The 25,298-nt window shown below is 35.5% G+C and overlaps 1 protein-coding gene across 6 annotated transcripts in view; it reads left to right on the top strand.

Moving 5' to 3' along the window:
- LOC121319884 (hepatocyte growth factor receptor-like) overlaps nt 1-25,298 on the top strand; it is a 34,525-nt gene extending 9,227 nt beyond the window's left edge. For 4 of the 6 annotated variants that reach the window (XM_041257804.1, XM_041257807.1, XM_041257806.1 and 1 more), the window contains exons 3-21: nt 5,297-5,488; nt 7,745-7,879; nt 8,432-8,599; nt 10,421-10,581; nt 10,893-10,995; nt 11,088-11,224; nt 11,738-11,902; nt 12,052-12,151; nt 15,061-15,279; nt 17,741-17,878; nt 18,561-18,717; nt 18,946-19,092; nt 19,748-19,978; nt 20,923-21,003; nt 21,727-21,908; nt 22,267-22,376; nt 22,630-22,795; nt 23,407-23,543; nt 23,901-25,298. In XM_041257804.1, coding sequence (XP_041113738.1) covers nt 5,297-5,488; nt 7,745-7,879; nt 8,432-8,599; nt 10,421-10,581; nt 10,893-10,995; nt 11,088-11,224; nt 11,738-11,902; nt 12,052-12,151; nt 15,061-15,279; nt 17,741-17,878; nt 18,561-18,717; nt 18,946-19,092; nt 19,748-19,978; nt 20,923-21,003; nt 21,727-21,908; nt 22,267-22,376; nt 22,630-22,795; nt 23,407-23,543; nt 23,901-24,114 — 2,943 coding nt within the window. In that variant the 3' untranslated portion in view covers nt 24,115-25,298. Of the gene's footprint in view, nt 1-2,068; nt 2,094-5,296; nt 5,489-7,744; nt 7,880-8,431; nt 8,600-10,420; nt 10,582-10,892; nt 10,996-11,087; nt 11,225-11,737; nt 11,903-12,051; nt 12,152-15,060; nt 15,280-17,740; nt 17,879-18,560; nt 18,718-18,945; nt 19,093-19,747; nt 19,979-20,922; nt 21,004-21,726; nt 21,909-22,266; nt 22,377-22,629; nt 22,796-23,406; nt 23,544-23,900 lie in introns of those variants that run through there. The other 2 variants (XM_041257809.1, XM_041257805.1) reach the window with 2 other exon arrangements.

A 25,298-nucleotide genomic window follows, 5' to 3' on the forward strand; every position in this document is an offset into this window, starting at 1 on the left:
AAAACCAATCGGCATATAATATTTATTTTGTATTGTTTTTCTGATTTTATATACATTTTGTAAGTTAAATGCTTTTTTTTTTATAAACCCAAACCCATATATGGAATTAGGCCATATATCACACTTAGTTTGTACAAAGCAATACACAATTGTTATTTTAATAAAACTATCAATAATAAGTACAGTATTATACAGTAGTAGAATAGGTCTGCCTTGCCTTAGATCATGAGCTTGTTAAAAATTCATTTGGGTAATATGAGGGGTTTTTATGAAGTCTGTAGGTCACTTTGCAATGATGCTGTGTTGACAACAAGCATTCCTTAATTATTTTAAAAGGATATCCTCTTATGAAATGTTGCATTTTGCTATCATTTTTTTTGTATGACAGTACCCAGACACCAGCTACACAGCATCATTGTAAAGTGGGTTTCTGAGTTCATCACCAAATACTTTGCAAAGAAAGTGAACACAAGCTAAAAAAAAAAAAAAAAGTGATGATTTTTTTTTTTTTTTTTTTTTTTCTGTGGTTACTTGATTATTTTATGAATACTGTAGATTAAGAGATGAATATATAATGTTTTTTTGTCGTTACACTTGGGTGTTTGCAAGACAAGCAAGGGATTTTTTTGTTTAATTTTTCAATGTGTTTTATAACTCTGGTCCTGTTTAAAATAATTTTACTATGGCACTTAAGATTTGAATATAGCCTCATGTCTATAGCTGCGTGTATTTCCCTGTAAATGTCTATGTAAGAGAAGCTTTTTGTGGCTAGTTTTAAATAACATACCATTACATTAATTAGAGTAAAACTAGCCCAAGAAAGAAATACTGTATAACCTGTATAAGAGTTATTTGGCACTTCAGCTGAAAACCTGGTAGATATGTTTGGAAATTGTTAAAGGTGATTCAGTTTGTGTCATCAAGTACATGTGCCTTAACAAGAATGGAGAATACTGCAAATCTTGTGCCTGGGTTTGTTTTAAAGGGGCTGTGAACCTAAAAATCGGTGAAATATTTCACAGTAAGATACATTCTATACATTCTGGCCTTTAAATCCCTTTACACTCCAAGCAATTTTTGCCTGTTTTAGCCAAATTGCCTTTTTGCCCTGTAAAAGCATATTTGTGTATGTCCTAGAAGCATGTTCTTTATGTCAAAATTTAAAGCACACCTTTTTTCTTTCATAATATGAATACTAATGCCTCAGATAGTCTCAGAAATGAGAAAGTATGGAAAAAATAAAAACGCATTTTAAAAAAATAACACTTTATTGGGTTATAAACTATGAGAACATGCATATCCAAGGCTTTTGACAATCTGAAGTGATAGTACAATGTGTTGGGAAGTTACATCCAAAATTTCAACTCAATAGCTCAAAAAATGACAAAGATTTGAGTTTGCGAACAATGTTAGTGATTTTCATTTTTTTAACCAAGAGTGTCTTTCAGAACAGACAAAAACAAAATAGAAAATAATAACAAAATAACTAAAGTGTACAGGTGCAACAAATTAATAACGTTCTACATGAGTGCTTGTAACACAAGTATTTGTTTTGTGCGTCATCTAGAAAAACAGTTCCTATCAAGAATCATGCCCAGAGGCACATCACAGGCTGTACACTTCCACAGAGTTCTCACGTTTTCAAAAAGCACATCTGACACTTCCTGTGTTGTGAATCGCTGCACTGAAGGTCCAGCTTTTTCTGTTTTCTTTTGTTTTGGAGCCATATTCACACAATAACCAGCAAGTTACCAACAAGTTCTCTCTGTTCTTTAGGCACTGTTTCTCCTGAACTCTCGGAGGTTCGTAAGCTAGTATCTTCCTTATTTGGCAACCTACGACATCACAGCTTGATGAATAGATTGAAGCCTCATCTTTCAAATAAGACTCGATCCGTAGATTTCGCATGTTCCTAGGATGAGCAATAGAACCAAAACAAGTTAGGCGCCGGTGCCTAAAAATGAATGGGGCGGGGAAGGCAATTTGAGAAAAAAATTAGCAGTTCCATCATTTAGGTCGAGCAAACGACCAGTAAAAGTGATGGAAATGACAAGTTAAACAAACAAAAAGTGCTACGGATCCAACATTGACAAGTAAGCTTATTTTAAAAATTTTTGGCTAGCCCGAATGATGTTGCAAAAAGGTGTATGTGATGGGAATCATGTACTTATGTTTGTTTTTTTTGTGTGTGTGTGTGTGTGTGTGTGTGTGTGTTTTATTTTTTAGTGTCTGCGCAAATAGTTCCTTCGTGATGTTGTCAGATTATCTTGTCTTTTCAGTAACCACATTTTCTTATCCAGGGCCTATTCCTTCCCTTACAGTTACCTTTTTTTTAAAACCTTTTTATCCCTTCAAGGTTAACATGAGTCAATCTGTTTTTTTCTGCATCCCTTAGATCAACAACCAAGGGGCTGAATTTTATATTATTTACTTAGAAATCCGCCCATGTGTACTCATTGGAGAGATCGTAAAAATGAAGACCTTGACGTTGCAGGCATAACTACACACCTAAATTGTCTGAGGCCCTTGGCCAGAGATGATAATGCTGAATGATGTCAGTGCAATATCTATCTGCAGTAAGATTGCAGATTTTATTGCAGTTTTTTTTTTTTTTAGACCAAATACTGTCAAATCTGTTATTTAGTTTGGTTTGTACAGGCCGACTAAGTGTTTATAATTTATTTTAAAAGCACATTGCACACAAACATCAGGTTATCCTAAATGTAGGTAACCTGCTTTTAGCATATCAATAGCCAGTGTTCATCGCATTATGTAGTGTAAATGCTTTGCACATATACCATTCTAATACCATAAGGGTTGTTAATTATTATCCTGTCTGTGCTTGTTAAAAAGGGGAATTTATTTTAAGGAAGGAAGCAATGTATCATGAAAAAGATTCAATGTGCTCATTACACCTGTCTGAATCAATAGTATTTAGTACTAATGTACCAAGAAGACTAATGCAGCTGTGGCAAATAATGAAAACAAATATATTACTGAGTGGCCTTGACAGTAAATTATCTACAATTTGTGTTTGTTTCTTTTGCTAATTTAATTAGCATGTACAGCCCATGCCCTCAAGGAATTATTATGGTAAAACATTGCAGAAAAATATGTAGCATTCTGTTAAAATGTTCCAAATTCTGGATCCCATCTTGTTTTAAAATAGAGGCAAATTTTTTAATTATTAAAAAAAAATAAGGAAAACCCTATTGGTGTATTTTCTCCAAACATCTCTCCTAATGTTTAAAAATGGTTCAATGGAATTTTCTAAATACAAAATAGCATTGTCCTCCATTGTATGCCCCTGCCATGTTTTAGAAAACCCTAGAGATGCATAACTACAATCCCATTTGTGATAAATGAGTTGAAGTTTTGAGTATGAGAGTGTTTGGCGAGCCACAGGGGTGACTTTTAGCAGGTGCCTTTTTCAGTACCAACATGCAGTTCTTTATTATTTTTCTGATAATTTTCCTGCAATTCAAAAGCTTAGAAAATTGAAATATTGTTTTCTTAATTGTACGTCTTTGTGTATAGTATGTTTCTTTTTGCTGTGCCCTATTGAGCCATATCCTGTCCCCTATTACCAGTGCCTACCAGTTCATACGCCTAAACAGCAGCCAGCTGCACAGTTGCCATTTTATGATCTTGGTGAATAACCTCTTGCTTTCTAATCAACTAAAGTCACCCTGACTGGTACACCAACTAGTACACAGTTCCAGAATCAAGTTGCATCTTAAACGCGCTGTGTGTAAACCCAGCAGACCAGCTGGTCTGCAGAGTGCTACTTTAACATTCTTGTTATGTTGAAATCTTCACACGCTTTCGGTGGTATGATGATACCACAGCTGAAAACTAGAAAAGAACAGTTTATCTTAAAGTACCAGACTGCAGAGGCTTTGACATACCTTGATTAAAGCAGCTTGAAGTCGGTTTAAGGAGTGCCAACAGTAACGATAAGAACATCTACTGAAGTCATTAAGGAAAAATGACTTTATTTCATTGTAATGAAGATCATTTTGACACTCCATTAATGGCATGGTGCAGTACAGACCTGCTTTTGCCTTACACTAATATAAATAGTTTAATGGTTCTTTAACACATCGTAATTCACCTCTGATCAAGCGTCATATGATTGCAGCAGACTTCCAGTAGCGAACTTCCTATTCGCAATTATCACACTTTTTTGGGAGTGGCAAATGAGATCTGATTCAAGATAAGTTGCCTGCTCACAGTTATGAGTCACAGTTGCTCTATGCTTAGTGCCTTCACAAGTGGTTCAGTAACCCCCATATGTTTTGAGACCCAGTTTAAAAAGTGTAATGAGTAGATTCCACTACAGAAGTGTAGTTGTAAAATATAATCTTTCTCTCTTTTTATATATATTTGCAGGCTTACAGTGTGTACAGCACATGTTCTAAACCACTGAGTTCTGAAGTTGTTAAACCACAAGTATGTGGTGAATCACACCTTAGTCACTTCTAATACAGCTGTAGCTGGAAATATAAAACAAAGGAGTCATTTTGTCAAGTAGTTCTTTTTGTATTACTTATAACTCCAGTTCAAGGGTTTGTTTTAATGATCTAAGAAGAAATTAATCATTAAGTTGCAAAAATATCTGTATAAATACACAAGTCTGCCTTTATGAAAGCACAGAATATGATACAAACAGTGTCCAGTTGTCTTCATGAGTCTTAGTCAGTCTTTTTTTTTTTTCTCATGTAATCATTAACTTTATATCTACTGGGATGTTTTGTTTCACAATCACTACCATTACTGATATTGTTTTTTGTTTATTTTTTGTTAATAATTAACTGAAATAAGTTTTGTTGTTGTGCAGCATAACTTACTCTCAACACCACTTGAGAATTCCATTCGCTCTTTTAGTCTTTTTATACAATATAGAGGCAAAGCAACTTCTGTCATATTTTGTGATCCGTTGTATAGTGAATGTAATTAGCATGTGAGGCTAATGAAACTGAAATCTGTTCATTTAAACAGTTTAAAAAGAGCACATGTCATATCAGAAAGAAAAAATTCTAGTCTGAATTTAGTGATTTAATAGGCTGAAAGACGTGAAGGGTCCAAAACAGGAAGCCGCTGACTGCTGAAATATACATTCCATATGATGTGTTGAGTTCACCACCACAAAAATATGACTGAGAGACCGGAATCTGGCTTTTGAATTACGCAGAAACCTATATGTTAGATTTGAATCATGAATAGTACAAAGTATACCATTTTTTGTGTGTGGATGTATGTATTCAATTGGCAAATGCCTGTGTCTATTTTGCAGACTTCATCAGATGACCTATCATGCCGTGGAAAACACGGAGAAGGATACCGTCTCGAAGTAACAACAACCATGCAGCGTCTTGACCTTTTCCTTGGGCAGTTCAGAAGTATGTTGCTGACGTCAATTACAGTCTTTACTCAAGAGGAACTGACCGTTGCCAATCTAGGAAATTCCGAAGGCAGAGTAATGCAGGTAAATATTAACAAACACCAACCCACCAGTATGGAACCAAACACATTTTATGTTGGGTCATTTTTGTAAATGATAGCTTCTACCATCAACTTAATACGGACTTGAACTAAAAGTTCTACAAACAAAAAGTGAAACAGTAAAAACATAAGTTTTGGGGATGGCTGATGAGTTTTTAGACTACACATCTCAAACTACTGGCCTGAAGTTCCCAGAGTAAGAATAAACAAATGCAGGTGCAAAGTTGACGGATCTATAGACTTCCTGTTTGCCCACAGGAACCTTTTTACCTAATCCACAGGATGTCCGTAACTTAAGCTAACCATGAATTTGACTATGTTAGACTATTTTGTTTCCTAAATGCATCATTTAAATAAAAAAATAGAAATATAACTATGATCCCTGTGGTAATGGTTCATATTTTACTGGCCATTGTTTTTTTTAATAATTTCCGCTGTACTGTCAACACTGCATTTCTGAAATGCTGAAATCTGCAATATTTCTATAATACACAAGAAAAAGGGTGGTGGGGGAAACTGGCTTTTTGCCAAGGACATGAACCTAAATGTATTCGACATAAAAATCTGTAATCTAACTATAATAGCAATAATACCCACAGATCTCTGTTTTCCGATTAGCCTTGTTAAGATTGGCTACAGATAGCCTAAATCAGGTATTCAGTTAGGCTATTTATATAATTCAGTTGGCAAAATAAATAAGGTTGATAAACTATTGTACAGTTCACTGCTCGCTTTATTATTTATTAATAATTTTATAAATGGACAAAATGGTAAAACACTAATGGTAACAGCTGCAGGAAGCAGAGTACAGGACTAATGGTGTATTAACAGTTAGTGTGAGACCTTGATGACAAGTTTTCAATTCCCATGCACTGGAGAATGTTAGCAGCTGTTGCTGTTTTTCCCCATTGTTTCAGTTGATATGGGGGGAGTAAGTACTGAGAGCAGCAGTTGTGAAGAGCAGTGCACTGTCTGTCAGAGGGAATTACAGCCAGCCAAAAGTGTAGGATTGGTAGGATCAGGATACTGTTCAGTGAGGCTGTTTTGGACCTGTTTGAAAACATGCTATCTGTAGAAAGGAAATGTTTTGCCTCTGGCAATATTTTTTTTTAATATATTTATTATGATTTAGAATAATATCTGTGATGGTGGCAGTGATTTGATCATATTTACCCTTAGGCAAGAAAAATTCTGCTCCATACTGTCATATTCTATTTCCAATAGCAGTGGAGAAGTATGATACTTGTCTGATACAGTAAGCGGTTTCGAAAAGATCTGTACCAAGGCTAGCATTGACAGTAACCCCACTGCAGCAGCCTCAAGTCAAGTGTGTGGGAGTTCAGAAAAACAGCTAACAAATTTGAGCAAAATGTGCATTATTTTGTTAAATGTTGTTGCCAAATGTTACCATAGAACTATTTAAACATTCCTTTATCTCCAGTTATTACAATTAGCTTTTCTGGTCAGACTGCTAATTCCAGCAGGTGACTTGAGATATGCTATCTCTATATAAACCAGCTGGGGTTGTTTTGGAGAATTAAATAAAACATACAAAAGAATGAATCGTAAAGAAAAAAAAAAAGATGTATATATCATACTTACCTCAAGTTAAACACACTACAGAATATTGTACAATACTGTTTATTATGCCTTATTATAAAGAGAGTCAGCAGTGAACATGATAAATTGATTTGGAAATCTGGAGATTTTCCTCAAAAAAAGTTAAGGGTAAAACATCTGTAAGAAAAGATAGATGCTGAAAACAAATGCCATACACAAAAATTGATTTTGTTAAAACTAGGTAGGAGAGAATTATGCTAGTATGCAGTAAGATATGCAGGGTGTGTTTGTGGTTGTGTTGAAACATTGAAACATATTCTTTCACCTACTTACCTATTCTTTGCATTTTCAGACTTCTAACTTCTGTTGATGTTCATGTTTTGAAAAACCAAATGCCTTTGTAACCAAAACGGATAAACATGATTTGTGCTTAACCTTTGTTCTTAGTTTTGAAATCAGTTGCCCTAACAGCTGATTGACCACATGTTCTGGCCTTTATTCAAACTGGATGTAAACAGAGTGCTATTCAGCGGAAGTTTCAAGATTCTTTTGCATGCTCAGAATTGTTTTTTTTAGAATTTGAATCAAAGTCAGTGTTTTCATTTTAGCACTTTCAAATCTAAGTATCAAAGTACACTCTAGAGTCTCTAAGAAAGTGTTTTTTTTTTTGTCTTTTGAGGTTGTGATTTCTCGCTCAAGAAAAAGAACTCCTCATGTTAATTTTCAGTTGGACACAGTGCCAGTCTCTCCTGAAGTGGCTCTTGTATCTGCTTCACAGCCAGATGGTTTTGCATTGTTCGTTACAGGAAACAAGGTGAATAACTTGGAAGAGTTGCACTCCAAACATTTAAAATATATTTATATTCACCTCCATTCTTGACAGGGATTTTAAATTCAAATATCTACTCATAACACCATTTGCTTTTCATAAAGTTCTGTTTCCCACAGCTATTTTGCATCCAGATCAGCTTAATCCCAATGGTCAATTTTATAAGTGTGTGCTATTTGCTTGCATCAAATTCACAATAATTATAAATTAAGTGCGAAGCAACTTTACAGAAGCACTGCCCTACGATATCTAATTAAAAAGTGTCAGGGTCTTATACAAATAAAACTAGTCTATTTGCCACTGTCTGCTGTTGTGAGACAAGTTAAACCCTTACTAAACCCTTACTAAACTGCTAGAATAGTCTGCAATTTTGAGTTATCTTTCCTAGGCCTGCTGAAAGATGGTTAACATCTGTTTACATTTTTATTAGCCCTCTGTTCTAGTTTTGTCTTTGCTTTTATACTCACTCTTTTGCTTTGTCAAATAATGCTAAATACTGGTTTCAGATAATATTTCCCAAATTCTTAATTTCACCAGATAACCAGAGTTCCCTTGGCCGGACCAGGTTGTGATCACTTTAGGTCCTGCGGCTCGTGTTTGTTGGCCCCCCACTTCATGCGGTGTGGATGGTGCCATAACCAGTGTTCAAGAGCACAGGAGTGTGGGGCAGAGACACAGGAAGCCTGCCCTCCTAGCATCTTCCAGGTAAATAATCACAGAGACTGTATGTTAGGATTGTTACAGTAGATAAGCAAATAAGGCTAGTAACTGTGTCACTTTCTTAAGACTGAAATGAATACCCTTCTTGGTAATAATTACAAGAGTAACTGAGTTATTATTATTATTATTATTATTATTATTATTATTATTATTATTATTATTATTATTATTATTATTGTAGCAGTTATAAGATACAATAAAGTCAGTAGTAAATAGGAGCGAATTCAGATAAGAAAAATAAAAAATACAGTAAATAATTACGTCTGAGAGTGATTGCGACTAAGAGCAGTTACATTTATAGTAAAAATATTTGCTCATATGAGTAAATTCCATTACGGTAAGTGCAAGCAGTAAGTACAGTACATGGATAAAAACGATTTCAAATAAGAGCAAGTACAAAAAATGTGCATATAGTTACCTTTAGGAGTAAAAACATGTACAAGATACAAAAAATTGTTGTAACTGACAGCGGTAGTAGAATACAGCAAAGTGTGGAGCAGTTAAGTGCAAGTAAAAAGTGATGCAAGTACTGATACAGTTGGTTGCTATATAGTCCAGTATAGTCAAGGGTTGTGAGGTTTACAGATGCTGTCTGAACACATGTGTCTTGAGGAGGTGCTGGAAGGTGGTCAGGGGCTGACCAGTCCTGATATCCATGGGTACATCGTTCCCCACTGAGGGGCAAGGGTGGAGAAGGAGCGGAGGGGGTGAGAAGGGATGTAAGGAAAAATAATAGTCTGGAGATAAGAGAGAGCACAAAGGTCAAGACAGCGATAGGCAAGTACAAGAGTTTTGAATTGGGTGCGAGTGGCGATAGGGAGCCAGTGGAGGGAGCGGGGTAGCATGGGAGAAACAAGGAAGGGAAAAGACAAAGCAGCAGTGTTTTGAATGGGCTGGAGTGGACGGATAGCTGAAGCAGAGAGGCCAGCCTGGAGGTAGTTAAAGTAGTCAAGGCGGGACAGTCCAGGGCATAAACTAGGAGCTGAGTGGAGTAGCTGGTGAGGAAGGGGCAAATTCTGCATATGTTGCTGAGGATCATATGCAGAATTATCTTCAGCATACATCTCAATTGTATTGTCAGGTACAGACATAACTGAAGAGTGAGTTTCCAAACCACATTAAGAGATAAGGCTTTGGGGAGGGCCAGCTTAACAGGATTGGGAGATAGGATACAATGGAAGCGTTATCCACCTATTCATGGGTGGTAATTGCAAAACCTTTGTGTGGTGCTGTGGTTGATCTCTTCCTGTGAAGGGCTCATTTGTAATTCCTTTGTTGTTTGCAGTAGTTCGGATAGGGTTAACCTGAAATACAGAGCTCTTGTAGTAAATAACATACGTTTTATTTTTATTTCATTTTTTATTTATGTTTTTTATTTTTTTTATGACAGGCTTTTTTTTTTTACCGCTTTAGATAATTTAAATAATGTTTTGCTTCTTCAACAGTGTCACACAATCCTTTGGATAGTCAAACCCTAGGCAGTGAGTTAAAATACTCAAGATTCTAAGCTAAAAAAAAAAACTGCTTAGAAACAACTCTGACGGAATGCTCATATTATCATTTACATAGATTAAACATCATTGGAAATTTTTGAATTCAAAGATCTGCAGCGCTGAAAGTACCCTGTTGTTTTGGTGCTGTATATTGAGGGAACTGTGGCGTATTATAATACAACAACAAAAAACCCTTCAGCCCACTCAACATTCTTTCGGTTTTATTGGTGTGCACTCGGTTTTATTGGTGTGCACTTGGTTTTATTGGTGTGCACTCAGTTTTATTGGCGTGCATTTGCATTTTGTTTTCTAGATTTCCCCTTTAAATGCCCCCTTAGATGGTGGAACAAAGCTGACAGTCTGTGGATGGGATTTTGGTTTCAATAAAACCGGAATATTTGACTCAAGTAAAATAACCATTGAAGTAGGTGGGTCTCTGTGCAAACTGGACACAAGAGCCAGCAACAGTAATAGGTAAGATAGTCATGACTCACTTGGCTAGAATTAGAAGCTGTTTCCTCTCCTTGAGTGAATATCGTACAAGCCAGGTTTAATTAACAACCCCCGTACTAGCTAACTGGAATTGCTGAACTGAAAAAAATATAAAGAAATACCTTGTGCAAATGAACGTTTGCTATAAGTCATACTCTTCTGTATGTATCATTTTTCTCAGACTACACATTCTTAATCCAATTTACAAGAGTATGTGCTGATTTTAGTGGTTATTGACAATAAAACAATTTTTTTTTATCCTTTAACATTAATTGTTTTCTGCTTCTTTTCAGTTTGGTATGTACACTCGGAGCAGTAAACAGAGCCCACATGAATACTGTAACTAAAGTGTACAGTGGGGAACAAGGAACACAAAAAGGAGGGTTCTCATATGTGGTAAGTTTTAATAATGCCAGGTAAAAATAACTGTGTTTTTATTCTTTTTTGTGCTGTAATTTTATGCTGTACTGCATTTTCTTTATTCTTAGAAACCAACAATCAAAGAAATCTTTCCAGTCTTTGGGCCTAAATCTGGAGGAACGATACTAACTGTAAGAGGAGCATACTTAGATTGTGGAAGTACAAGAGAAGTCACTATTGGAAAGGCTGTGTGCACCTTACAAAGGTGAGACAGAAAATAATTACTACCCCAGACAGAGCTATTGCCTGACTTTCATCCAGCATATCAAACATGATAGTAAATGAGTTCATAGACATAGTGGGACAAATTCACTAAGCATTTGCTCCAGTGCAAACTTAAGTTTAAGAGGTTCTTTATACTGGTTTTATAACACTGCCGGTGTTTTTATTTGTTGGCAAATTCATGATCCTTTCATGCTGATTGGTTTAAACTTAGTCTCAGATGAACTTGGTGAAGTGCTGCCGCTTCATAATGCTGTACTGGAGAGCTGTAGTTAGGAAACTGTTCTATTTGTGTTCTGCCTTATAATGAGAATGCAATTGTATTTTATGGTAAATGTGAACCATGACTATACTGCCTTAATGAAGGATCACTGTTAATTGACATTCTGAAAACATACAGTGAGAAAAGAAAAAAAATCCTAGGTGTTTTACTCACTCTTGTTTGTTTAAACAAATATCTATATTTTATTTTGAAAATATATATTTTTCTGTCTAGTGTCTCGGATACCATGTTAAAGTGTACGACGCCAGCACAAACGACACTATCGAAATACCCTGTTAAATTGAAAATTGATTCGTCTGTGCTTGAAGCTGCCATTCCCTACACATACAACGAGGATCCCATTGTTTCTGACATCCAGCCTTCCAGATCTTTTATCAGGTGAGGCATTGTTATGTAAAGTTACCAAATTGCATAAAAGAAAGGAAATATGTTATTAGTACTTATTGTAATGATGTTAACTTAAAGGGCTTATCAGGGTTTCAGTTTCCCTGTGGCAAATTACAGAACAGTCCATTTTGTGTACACAGTGGAGGAGTCACGGTTGCAGCACATGGAGTTAATTTGAACTTGGCGCATTTACCGCAGATGGTCATTGTTGTACCGCAAGAAGGAAAAGAATTTCAAGTGGTAAGTGTGTCAGTTTAAAAATGTGTTTTTGTGAAATACCTATAGTCTGCTGTCATTACAGTGTTAGAAAGATAAGCCAGTTGCCAAAATGCCTATAATGCAAAGTACAAGGAATTCTAGCTTCTCTAGTATGTTTATGATCACAGGCAAGTTAGTTTAGTTTAGTTTTTTACTGGCTGGCATATCTAAGGCCTGGTTTATGTATGAAAAATATGTTAGATTCAAATGTAACACTTATAAAACGTATATGGCTTGTCAGCTGTAAATTGCACTCCAATGCTACTGCATAGTATCTCAAACCCAAATAAGGGTTCCATTTTGCCAGGCTGCTGACAGTTAAACACTTCTTAAAGGTTCTTAAAGGTTCTTAAAGCAAGCACTATAAGGTGATTTTCCTCATCTCCTAGCTCATTAAGACTGTGTTTGATCTAGTCATAATCCTAAATGTCATCTTGTATCTAGAACACGACCCAAATTCACTTTATGTTTTTAAAAGGAATCCAGGACATTGGGTTTGTTTGACCCTAGGTCCAGACGCTTCAGTTTTCTGACTAACAGTCGGCTTAAAAGGAGGAAAGAGAGACTGGACATGACATGTTCATCTTGTATCCCCCAGATAATTATGTAAAATAAATGATATGAATAAAAATCTAAAATACAGTAAGAGAAGCATCTGAAAATATATACAATACAATATATGCAATACTTCTGACAACCCTGAGCATGACTCGCATCTGAAAACGTATAAATGTTGTTATCAGTGTTGAGCTTGCAGCAAGATGTGCTTGCCGCTTTCTCCCACTACACAGAATCAAATAAGAAGTATTCACAGTTTTAGTGTGCTTCAGTAAGCTGCTTTTGGTCTCATTCTCCAGTATCATCTGTCGCTGAGCTGCTCATAAGCAGTGCCCATCTATATGAGCAAACAGGTGTATTTCCAAAGTCAGTTGTTTATTTATGTATCACTGTAGTTTCTATAAGCCAAAGCCTTTTTTAATGAAAATTGTTTTTAGAACTGCAAAAAGAGGCATTCATATAGAACAATGCAACCTTTAGCTTCTATTTTCTATATAGATAGGAAAATTAAACAAAAGCAATTTAGTGGGAATCGTGTAGGATGTTTTAGAGGTCCCCAGACAATTCCAGAAACCTCTATTTGTAAACAATACATATATTTAATATACTAAAAGTTGTTCACTGTTGTAATGTGACAAACAGGCCTTGCAATACAGACAATATACATCAAGCTGCTATAGTTGTAGTACCAGTATATCTACTAAGCTCTGCTAAGGTTAGTAGCCCATACAGCACAATGTACTTTCACTGTGGCTTTTGTTCATGATTTGGCTTTTACCTCAGTTTTCAGTGGGGGTTCCCTATTCAAAATAGTTCTTAAAAAGAAGTCCCCAAAATAAAACTAAGTTTAAGAACACCACGTCTAGGACAGTGACAGTGGCATTTGCTCAAGCACATGTCACCCTTGATACTTTTTAAATGTAGAAATTAAAAAAAAAAAAAACATGAAGACTTAGGAATGCAGGTAATAACAGGCAGTCATGCGACACAAGGAATCAGTAGAACAATGTGGCTTTGCTGACACGCAAGGAATGCATTGTTGCAAAGCAAATTAGCACAGCCAATTCTCTTGCAGGCACAGATTTGCTATTCAGTTGGAAAAAAAATCCTGCTTGAAACATGATTGTAACTATTATCAGATGCTTCATTTATGCAGCCTTTTTCTTAGCAAGCATTTAGTTTTATCAGCACAGAGGTAGTCTCAACAAAGAATAATTATCAGGATGGTCACCACATTTACATCACAACTTTTTTTAATACAGTAACATTAAATAAAAAAATAAAACAGTTCAATTCACAATTTATTCAGAATGCACAACTTAACTGTCGTTACTGCTTCATAATGTTTTACATCCATTGATTTGATGGTAAACAAAAATGACAATAACCGGATTCAGAGCATGGATTTGCTAGGTAATGTTGTGGAGTCAAGGCAAGAGATGTTGACAGGACTGGAAGCTGGAAAAGTGTAACAAACCACAAATTATACTGTTTGTTGAGCTGTGGCTACACCTGTGGGAATTGGGGCTGTGGTAAATCCCTCTAGCGGCTAGATGCTAATAAAAACATTTCTGTTTTTTCAGTAGGAAATGTTACTATTGATTAGGTTCAGGTTAGCGTATTAAAATGTAAAAATAATATTGTATAAAATAATTATTAGCCGGTTAATATATAGTGTTAACAAGTATATTTTGACTACAGCCTTGGATCTTAGTTGGCTTGATAAACACAATGGAATTGGAAAACATTCCAGCGGTAATGAAAAAGAAATGCCAACCGTCTCTGATTTCAAGGGGGAAAGTGCCAAAGCAGCCTGCTGAGGCCCTTTCTTTAAGCCTGTCTGCCAGTTAAAATTATACACATTGCTGTGGGATACAGTGAAAATAGAGTAAAATAACACATACACCTTTGCTTTCTTCTACCATTGTGGTACTAGGGTGGGCCGTACAAAGTCTGGAGAAATATGAAGAATACAATTAGAAGAATATTTGGTTAAATAAACATCCTCTCACATAGTGGATGTGACCCAGCTGAATTGCCGAAAAGGCAATACTGATTTGGTGAATACCAGTGTGAACCTTTATATTTTAGAGGTTGTATACGCAAGAATAGCTTAATAGAGGAATGTAGCAGTGAAGTCTTCAGAGACATTGACATTTTTTTTATAGAATAATATCAGTACTTCAAAGAAAAGCAATTCATAAGCTGTAGAAATCAAGAACAGTAACATTCTGAATTCATAAATACTTTATACGGCTTGGATTATCTTATCATGCAGACATTTTCATCAAACTCTCATTAAGTTACAAAGACCTAATTTCTTTTTTTTCTAGGAATGCACGCCAGGAGACAATAAGCATATCATCCTCTGCACAACTCCCTCGCTGAAAGACTTGCAGCATCAGCCACCGATATTGACAAAGGTTTCCTTCACCTTGGATGGATTTTCTTCAAGGCACTTTGATTTTGTGTACGTGGAGGATCCAAAGTTTGAAAATTTTGAAAACCCAAAAGTTATCTCTAAAGGCGATAAATATATTTTAGAAATAAAGGTAAGGATTTTTATTTTTATTTTTTTTGTCAAACTGTCAGGCTCACCAGATTTTTACAAGTAAAGCTCATATATTTACTGTATACATTCAGTCTAAACTTTTATATGAATATACCATATTCTTTATACTTTTGGGCTTCACTATTATTTCAATATAAGTACATATTCTTAGATGTTCTCCTGTGTTTTATATATATATATATATATATATATATATATATATATATATATATATATATATATATACAGTTCCTTGCAAAAGTATTCAGACCCCTGACCAATTTTCTCATATTACCGAATTACAAACGGTACATTGAAATTTCGTTCTGTTTGATATTTTATTTTTAAAAACTGAAACTCAGAAATGAAAGAAATTGCCCTAACGAGGACACAATTACCTTACCATTGGCCTCCACCTGTGAACCATTAAAGTTGAGGTCACATTTTCTGGATAAAAACCCCACTGTTGAAGGATCATTGGTAAGGCTGTGAATCTGAAGGAAAATGAAGACCAAAGAGCATTCTACAGAAGTTAGAGATAAAGTAATACAAATGCATAGATTAGGGAAAGGGTACAAAATAATATCCAAGTGTGTGGATATCCCAGTGAGCACAGTTGGCTCAATAATCAGGAAGTGGAAGCTGCATCACACCACCCAGGCACTGCCAAGAAAAGGCCGTCCCTCAAAACTCAGCACTCAAACAAGAAGGAGACTTGTGAGAGAAGCCACTGAGAGGCCAACAATCACTTTGAAGGAGCTACAGAGTTCAGTGGCTGGGAGTGGAGTAATGGTGCACCAGTCAACTATATCAAGAGCTCTGCATAACACTGGCCTGTATGGGAGGGTGGTAAGAAAGAAGCCATTACTCAAAAAGTACCATCTGAAAGCACGTCTGAAGTTTGCCATAAAGCATGAGAGTGTCCCAGCTGCGATGTGGGAAAAGGTTTTGTGGTCAGATGAAACTTAGATAGAGATTTCTGGCCAAAACTCAAAGCGCTATGTGTGGCGCAAACCTAACACTGCCCATGCCTCAAGACATACCATCCTGCAGTGAAGTATGGTGGTGGCAGCATCATGCTGTGGGGATGCTTCTCATCAGCAGGGACTGGGCATCTTGTTACAATTGAAGGAAGAATGGATGGAGCAAAATACAGGAAAATACTGCAAGGGAATCTGCTTCAGTCCGCTAAAAAACTGAAGCTTTGGAGGAAATTCACCTTTCAGCAGGACAATGATCCCAAGCACAAGGCCAAAGCAACATTGGAGTGGCTCAAGAACAAAAAGGTGAATGTCCTACAGTGGCCCAGTCAAAGTCCCTATCTCAGTCCCATTGAGAATCTGTGGCACTATTTGAAAATTGCGTTCCACAAGCGTTGTCCAACCAACCTGAACAACCTGGAGCAAATCTGCCAAGAAGAATGGGCCAAAATCACTCCGACACTGTGTGCAAAGCTGGTACATACTTACCCGAAAAGACTTAAAGCTGTTATTGCAGCAAAAGGTGGCTCTACCAAATATTAATGTGTGGGGGTTGAATACTTATGCAAGCAAGACATTTCATTTTTTTATTTTTCTTAAAAATATTTCCCAATATAAAACCAATGTCACCTTACAATAATTGATTTTGAGTTTAAGTGTTTTAAAATAAAATATCGAACAGAACGAAATTTCAGTGTACCATTTGTAATTCCGTAATATGAGAGAATTGGTCAGGGGTCTGAATACTTTTGCAAAGCACTGTATATTAGGGGTGGGATGAATATAGCAGTTCCAAATCATTTTCCTTAAGGTCTCACTGAACCGACGCACATTTCAATAGAAAGCCAGTTAAGCTTTTAAATCACGCAATTAGGTTATGTTGTGTGTATAATCTCCAAAGTGCTTTCAATTAAAAACAAATTGTCACCTTTTAATCTGTAGACAGGTGAGTTTCGCGTGACCGATGCAGATCCACATTATAAACATATAAGCATAACAATAGTGTGTAACGCCTTCAGGTAGGGTTTTTAAAAAATCCCTCTTGTTACAATTCTTCAATCTACTGATGCTGAGGTTTACAAGTTTTAAATTGAGATGAGGCAAAACATACATGATGGTAATTAGCCAGTTAAAAGCCAACAATTATCTTTGAATCAAAAGCACTCTGCAGAATCGAATGACATCATTTAAGAGCGTCATCATGTGTCTTTTTTTGGAGAATATACACACAGCACAACTTAATTGTGTGATTTTAAAGTTTAACTGGCTTTCAATTGAAATGTGTGGGTAAAGTGAGACCTTAAAGGAAAATTATGCTGTATTCGTCCCATGGTATTCGTCCCATCCTTCATATATATATATATATCTAATATATATATAATCTATATATATCTATATATATAATATATAGCTATCATATATATATATATATATATATATAATTGTTATTCATTATTAATACCCCCCCCCTTCTAACCCTAGGTAAGTAATGTTGACTCTGAAGCCGTACAAGGTGAAGTGCTTAAAGTGAGCAACAGAAGCTGTGAAAATATCCATCTGGTTGCAAACACAATAGTGTGCACCATTCCCATGGAGCTCGATAATGAGGTACAAGTGGAGGTAAGGGTTCTTATCACTATTAGAATTCTTTTGTTTTAGCAAAATGAATGAATGGATGGTTGTTAAAGGAGGAGAAAAAAGAACACAAAGCTTAATTTCAAGTGTCTTCTTTTACTCAATAACTAGTATCATACAACGTTTGTTTTGGTTTTGGTAAAGAAAGCAAACATATTATCAAATAGAACACATTACAAATGGCAGTAGCTACAAATTACACAGTGTATGTGTAAGATCTCCCGAGAGTCATTTTACATTTGTTAATAACCACGAGACATAAACAGCACAACTGTAACTATTTGAGGTAATCCCAACTGATTCAAGCATACATGATTAAACTGCACGCGGTAATGCAATAACAAACTGCCATTTGAAATCAAAATGTAATTAAGAGTCTTCTAATTTGGGATGAATTATTAGGGTATCTGTTATTGAATTCTTCTCCAATACAAGTTTAATTTTATTGGGGGTATAATTCTACCATCTCAAGTCAGTGAAACGATTGAATTGACAGTATATTCGATTTGCTGTAAAGAATTCCTTATTTCAGGTTTCGTTTGCACAGCACCTTTGACCCCAGGAGAACAGCTTGTCTTGGGGTTGTGACATAGGGATTGAGTTATAGTTTATTGAATTCTCTTAAGTTCAGGTGTTTTTTTTTTCTTCTCTGTTCCTTTTCCTTCAGTGGAAGCAAGCCGTTTCGTCAGTTGTGCTTGGAAAAGTAATGCTTGCCAAAGAACAAGATTACACAGGCCTTGTTGCAGGAGTGGTGTCTGTAACTATTTTAATTCTCCTGGTGTTCACAGCCTTTATGTGGATGAGGAAGAAGAAACAAGTTGAAGGTACATTACAATGTGTAACACAACTGAAGAACACTAGGGCTCTTGCTGAAGACGATGAGCATTGATCCAGGAATGCCCCGTAGTCTCCATGGGATGTGGGTTGACCGTTAGCCAGGAAGGGTTTTTGTAATGATTTTATCCTGTCGTGGATACAGTTGTTCAACATAAATATAAATTGTAGCATGAGAATATTTTGAATTTGATTTTAAAATATCAATTCTGTTGGAGTTATAGATTTGGATGAAGCTATAGTTTGGTATGAAGGAAGAGCACATATTCCACACCTGGACATGCTGGCAAATGCAAGAAGTGTCAGTCCAACCAATGAAATGGTCTCCCATGAATCTGTGGATTACAGAACTACCTTGCTAGAGGGTATGTCATTGTAATAACTTATAATATATTCATGAAGTTCATCTTAGTTCCCAACGTTTGATATCATTTAATTTCATTTGATTTCTTTCTTTATTTCAGTGTTTGATTTAATCAAATGTTTTTCACATATAGTGCTGAGAATTAATTCATGTTTTATAATATATAAAGAATTATTTTTAAAATGCGTTTGTAAATCATGCTGCATATCATATTTTTTTTATAAAGAAGAAAACAAATGGACAGATTCTCAAAGCTATTTACCCATATTTTTCAAATAGTTTTATAAATGGACCTCTCAAAGATATTTACCATAATAAGTCTTATCGATATTCAATATATATATATTATATATATATATAGATATATATATATAATGATATATATATATATATTCATATTCTAATTTAGCTAATTCTGTTTTTTTTGGCCTTCAGGGACTTAAAGATCTCTTAGTCTTAGTTGTCTGTTTATTTCTGATTTTTAATAGATGCTTCTTTTTTTCTGAAAAATAATTTGCTACTGAAGATTTGGAGCAAAGAGCTTTGAGAATCTAGCAACATATGTTTTGACATTCATTTTATCGGATCTAGCATTTCAGTGTGGATATTGATCATACATGCTCTCTGCTTTTATCCTGTTGGTGATTATCTTTCAGATCAGGGCCAAAATTTGTCCCAGACTGAATCATGCCGACACCCCCAGTACAGGCATTCAGGTTTGTCGGCTATACAGTCCAGCGGAGCTACTGACCTGGCTACTCCACTACTTCTGTCCAACGTTCACATCAATATCAACAGCCTGGACCCAGAGCTGATCAAAGCAGTGCAGCACGTTGTAATTGCACGAGATGATCTAATTCTGCATGTCAATGAAGTGATAGGAAGAGGCAAGTAGTGTGTGTGTGTGTGTGTGTGTGTGTGTGTGTGTGTGTGTGTGTGTGTGTACAACAAATCATGCATGAGCCACACATACCGCACAAAGGCTCAGGTACTTACTGCACCCGTGAGAATCTGCTTGGCCTAAGCAGACTTTTATTGTCAACTAACACTCTGACAAGAGGCACTGTAAGAGATAGTAGTGGGGCATGTTCATAAATATTTGCATTAGAATGACTGTAAATACTAAGCGTTTACTTGAGGCTTGAATGAACTTAATTTTTTAAAAAGAGGTAAACACATGTTTAAAAACCAGACAGCTAAATATTATAATTCAAGGTCTGTTGATGTCACCATGGAAACACACTACTTTTCCTTAACCAGCTATTCTTTTAGTGGGCTTCCTTAAGATATCTTGAAGACCCTGATGTATATGAAATCTGACGTTCTCTTTTATTAACTATTTCCCAAGAAACACTATGATTGCAAGTCAAACGAAACCTGGAGGATTTATTCTTCTCAAATATATCATTTAGTTTCCCCATTGTTAAGCCCATGAATCCCCTTTGGTGGTAATCGAACACCATTGCCATCTGGAAGGATGTGATAGTGTAGTGGCTGTAAATTTTTTTCATTATTCACAATTTGCTCTTGGATTAGCCGAGGCTCTCTGTCTGTGTTGGTTCTCTTTTTACTTTCCGTGCAGACTGACCAAACTAACAAAATTATAAATCAAAGTGTCACACTGTCCTTTAGCAAAATATATGGTAATTGGACAGCACTTGAATGCTTTGGCCTACATGGATTTTTTCATGTAGTATTCAAAACTCATAATATGTCATGTTTCATAACTATATTTGTGTAGGTGCGAGTGTTTGTTTATAAAACACTTCAACAGAAAAATGTTAGGTTATGCTTAAGGTTGTTTTTTTTTTGTTTCTTTTTTGTTAAATAGGACACTTTGGCTGTGTTTTTCATGGAACACTTTTGGATAAAGACAGCATGAAAATTCACTGTGCAGTGAAATCCCTTAACAGTGAGTTTAGTAATACGGTTTTATACAAGGTAGATTTTGATGAGTGTACATAAACCCCATGGCTGATGTATTTATTATGTTTTGAATTCCCTATACTGTTTTTGTGTCTTGAGTGCAAAAAAATGATCTGCATGACAAATAGCCTTTTCTCCTGGGAAACTGTGGTATGATTTATTGCAATTTTATAATACAGCATTTTCAGATGTAAGATTTATATTCTTTTGTGGATGTTGTTTCATAAACCACATAGTTTTGCCTCTGGGCCTTATGGTTGAATTATATATTTTTTCTATATAAAACGATCAATAATTTTAAAGGATGTGTTTGTTTACTGATTTGTTTTCTTTGTTTTGGGTTGGATATTAAAATGGAAATAGTAAACTAAAAGAATTCTACATCAGCCAAAAACAGATTTACATTAACTACAGTGAAAGCTTACACTGAATGCATTTGTTTTAAAAAAAAACAAAACAAAAAAAAAAGCATTTGATACCACGAGACAGTTTTAACAACATTAAAGACACCATGACAACAGCAACCCTCACCACTGCTACTATGGTCTTTTTTAACAGTTAGCGTTGAAGTTTCTGCTGGATGTATATCAGTCCTTATCCAGTTTATTGTTCTATTTAGAAAGGATATAAACCAGATGATGTTAATTACCCACCAGATTAATGGATTTGTTTAAGTAACATATTCACTTTTTTGTATTTTCTTCAATAGGGATTACAGACATCGAGGAGGTAACACAGTTCCTAAAAGAAGGAATCATCATGAAAGATTTCAGCCATCCTAACGTCCTTTCTTTATTGGGCATCTGCCTTCCAAGTGAAGGCTCTCCACTAGTTGTTCTGCCATACATGAAACATGGAGATCTTAGAAACTTCATTAGGGATGAGGCTCATGTGAGTACAAGATCAGTTCATTAAGAGCAAGGCAGATTTTCTATGTATTCATATTTTGGAATATTTCATTTGAAATGTCTTTTAGAACTTTATGTTGTGCATAAAAGCTTTAAAATTAAACTGTAAACATAATAACTAAGAAGTCGAAAGGTGAATGAATACTGTGGCTAGACTTTAAGAACCCCCTGTAAGATATTTTATTTAACCTTCTATTTATCTGCCCCACCCCCCCTTAGTGGTGAACTGTGTAACTGCATTTTTAGAGAGTTCCAAAGGGAAAGCTAAACATATTTTGGTTTGGATTTTGAATAGGTTCTCTGTCCTATATAATAATATTGTTGTGTCTTACGTTTTGCAGAACCCAACAGTGAAAGATCTCATAGGGTTTGGGCTACAGGTAGCAAAAGGAATGGAATATCTAGCCAGCAAAAAGTTTGTCCATAGAGATCTAGCTGCCAGGAACTGCATGTGAGTATGGCATTTAAACATACTGAATGATTATATTATAAACACATTTTATTATGTGACGTTTTCCTGAGTTATTTTCTGCATAGGGCATTTCACAAATGACTGTCAAGCTTCTGATAACCTGTTACTGTTTTAAGAAGATGATACTGTATTGTATATATATTGTACTTTTGCATCACATTTATGAGTCCGTTTTTTATTGCTGTTTGTATACAGTAAAATTGAATGATGTTGACAGATGTTATTAATGCAGGCTGGATGAAAAATACACCGTTAAAGTGGCTGATTTTGGTCTTGCGAGGGATGTCTATGATAAGGAATATTACAGCGTGCACAATAAAAACGGAGTCAAATTGCCTGTGAAGTGGATGGCACTGGAGAGCTTACAGATACACAAATTTACTACAAAATCTGATGTGGTAAAACAGTACTTTCTATACATTATGTTTTTTGTTTTTCACATTAAGCTGCTTAGTTTAAAAGTAACTGTAACAAAATAAATGAATCTTCCCTAGTAAATGGAATCAGTGACACAATGAGGCTATTAATGACTGGACATGTATTTGTTAATTGTGTCATTTTTTTCTGGAATATGTAATAAGCAGGACTTTGTGAGCATTTGTCTTAATAATTAATTGAATATGTAATAAGCAGGACTTTGTGAGCATTTGTCTTAATAATTAATTGAGCAGTTAATTATGATCACCAAGCATGGTTTGTCATAGGCTCTTTGAAATACCTGAACTAAAACACTGGGAATGTTTATTTAGTGAGTAGTAGCTATAACTGGCTTAGTTTTACCTTATGTTTTATGATTGAGTTTTTTAAGTTATGGATGATTATTGATGTTCTTATGGATTACTCTTTTGTAATTTCTATACTTATTCACAGTGTATAAATTACTAAAGAGCTGTAAACAAAGGAGAACATGAGGATTATCCAGCATGTTTTATTTACACTTTTTAACAAGTTTAGTTAATAAGCATGACTTTTTGTTCAAGGTGTCTTTGTTGTTGATGTATTCCCTCAGTGGTCTTTTGGAGTTTTGCTGTGGGAGCTGATGACAAGAGGGGCCCCACCTTATTCAGACGTCAGTTCTTTTGAAATTACTGTATTTCTGCTGCAAGGAAGGCGCCTTCTTCAGCCCGAATTCTGCCCTGACTCACTGTAAGTCTGTGTGTCAAGCTGGCTTGATTTGGGAGGGTGTGCGTGGAGTGGTATTGTGGTTTGTTGGCACACCGCTCCTGCGGGGCACGTACCTGAGAACTATGTAATGCAGGTCCCAGGTTAGGAAATGTGGTCGGTGCTCCTGAAGAACATTATTTTCACCTGTGCCTTATTGCTTTGTGTTGATCTCTTAGTTTACCAGTGTTTTTATGTTCTCTTTGACTAGAGTTATGCAATTTGTCACTATTAGATACTTGGTTTACTCTGCCTATACACAAAAATAATGTATCCTTTGTAGTATACCTATACAGATGGCCATTACTTTTTACATATTTGTTTTCTCTTTTTTAAATACAGATACAATGTGATGATTGAATGCTGGCATCCTAATCCAGAACGGCGGCCGACATTCTCAGCACTAGTTTCCAGAATATCTTCTATCTTCTCCAGTTTTAGTGGGGAACACTACATCCTTTTAAATAGCACCTATGTTAACATTGATAGACTTACTCCATACCCTTCTATTAAGTCATCCCAGAATGATCTAAACGACCAAGAACTGTGCACATGAAGTAAGGAGCTAAAAAAAACATAATCCCCATATCAGTCGTTAACTGTATGGAAAGAAGAACACAGACAGTATAAATAGAGGCAGCTACTGTACTGTAAATAGTCCTGCTGACACTGAGTGATAATGGATGTAACCAACTTTCAAATGGAAGAAATTAAAACGGAGCTGCACTTTTTCGCAGAGAGAATTGCAACACAAAATACACAGCAAACCCACTGCCATGAGCAACAGAGATATGGAAACTCCTTGTCACTGAAAGTGGCCCGTTTTACCAAGTGCAGCAGGTATCTGACTGGCAAATTGCATTCATTAACTGCTGATGCCGAGGCTCACCTTGATAATGTGTGACTGCCACAACAACTGTTCTGTCAAATTATCAGAATCTTCTGCAATGTGTGTAACCTGTGTAGGTCAAGTTTACATTCTAATTTACTAGTTCAGTTCTACTTACTGTATTCTTTCTGTGTATAGTGTGACTGGATAGCAAAATGCTGAACTTGTAGTGCCATTGTGAACTTCAGTTATAGCACACTGCCTAACTGGACAACGTTGCAAAACACTGGATACTTTATATGTGCCACTAACTTAGCATTTTAAACTAAAATGAGATAAACTGTTCCGTCTCATATCTGTGTCTTGTATTAAGTATTTGTGACTGGCTTGTCACTTGGAAACAAAAGAGCTGGTGCACATGTGGGAAATGAATGCTTTGTGTTTGTGCTTGCTGCTTTTTTTTTCTTCTTTCAATAGTGTTTAGAAGATTTTAATGTCTGTGTACACTGCTATACTGTATGTACTATGTTTTATAAGGAAATGATTTACTAAAAAAAAAAAAAAGAAATCAAACATTGTGGTACAACAAAATAAAACCCAATGCAACCTACTGTATTTAAATGATTAATTATGTGAAAATACTAAAGCCTAATGTAAAATAATTTTATATTAAATAACTAATCTGACTTTCAGTATGATGATGCTATATGAATAATGGTACATGTTATGTTATATTTGTGATCATTTCTTGAAATCATATTTACTGTAATAATAAACAATAATTGTAATTAATGTAATACAATTCAAGATATCGTAACAAATGATCTGTAAAGCCGGAGATGTGTATGTTGAATTATGCCATGATACATGTACCTTTGTGTGACATGTTAAACTTCTTTTTTTTAAACCTG

This window comes from Polyodon spathula, chromosome 8, assembly GCF_017654505.1.
Source record: "Polyodon spathula isolate WHYD16114869_AA chromosome 8, ASM1765450v1, whole genome shotgun sequence".
NCBI lineage: Eukaryota > Metazoa > Chordata > Actinopteri > Acipenseriformes > Polyodontidae > Polyodon > Polyodon spathula.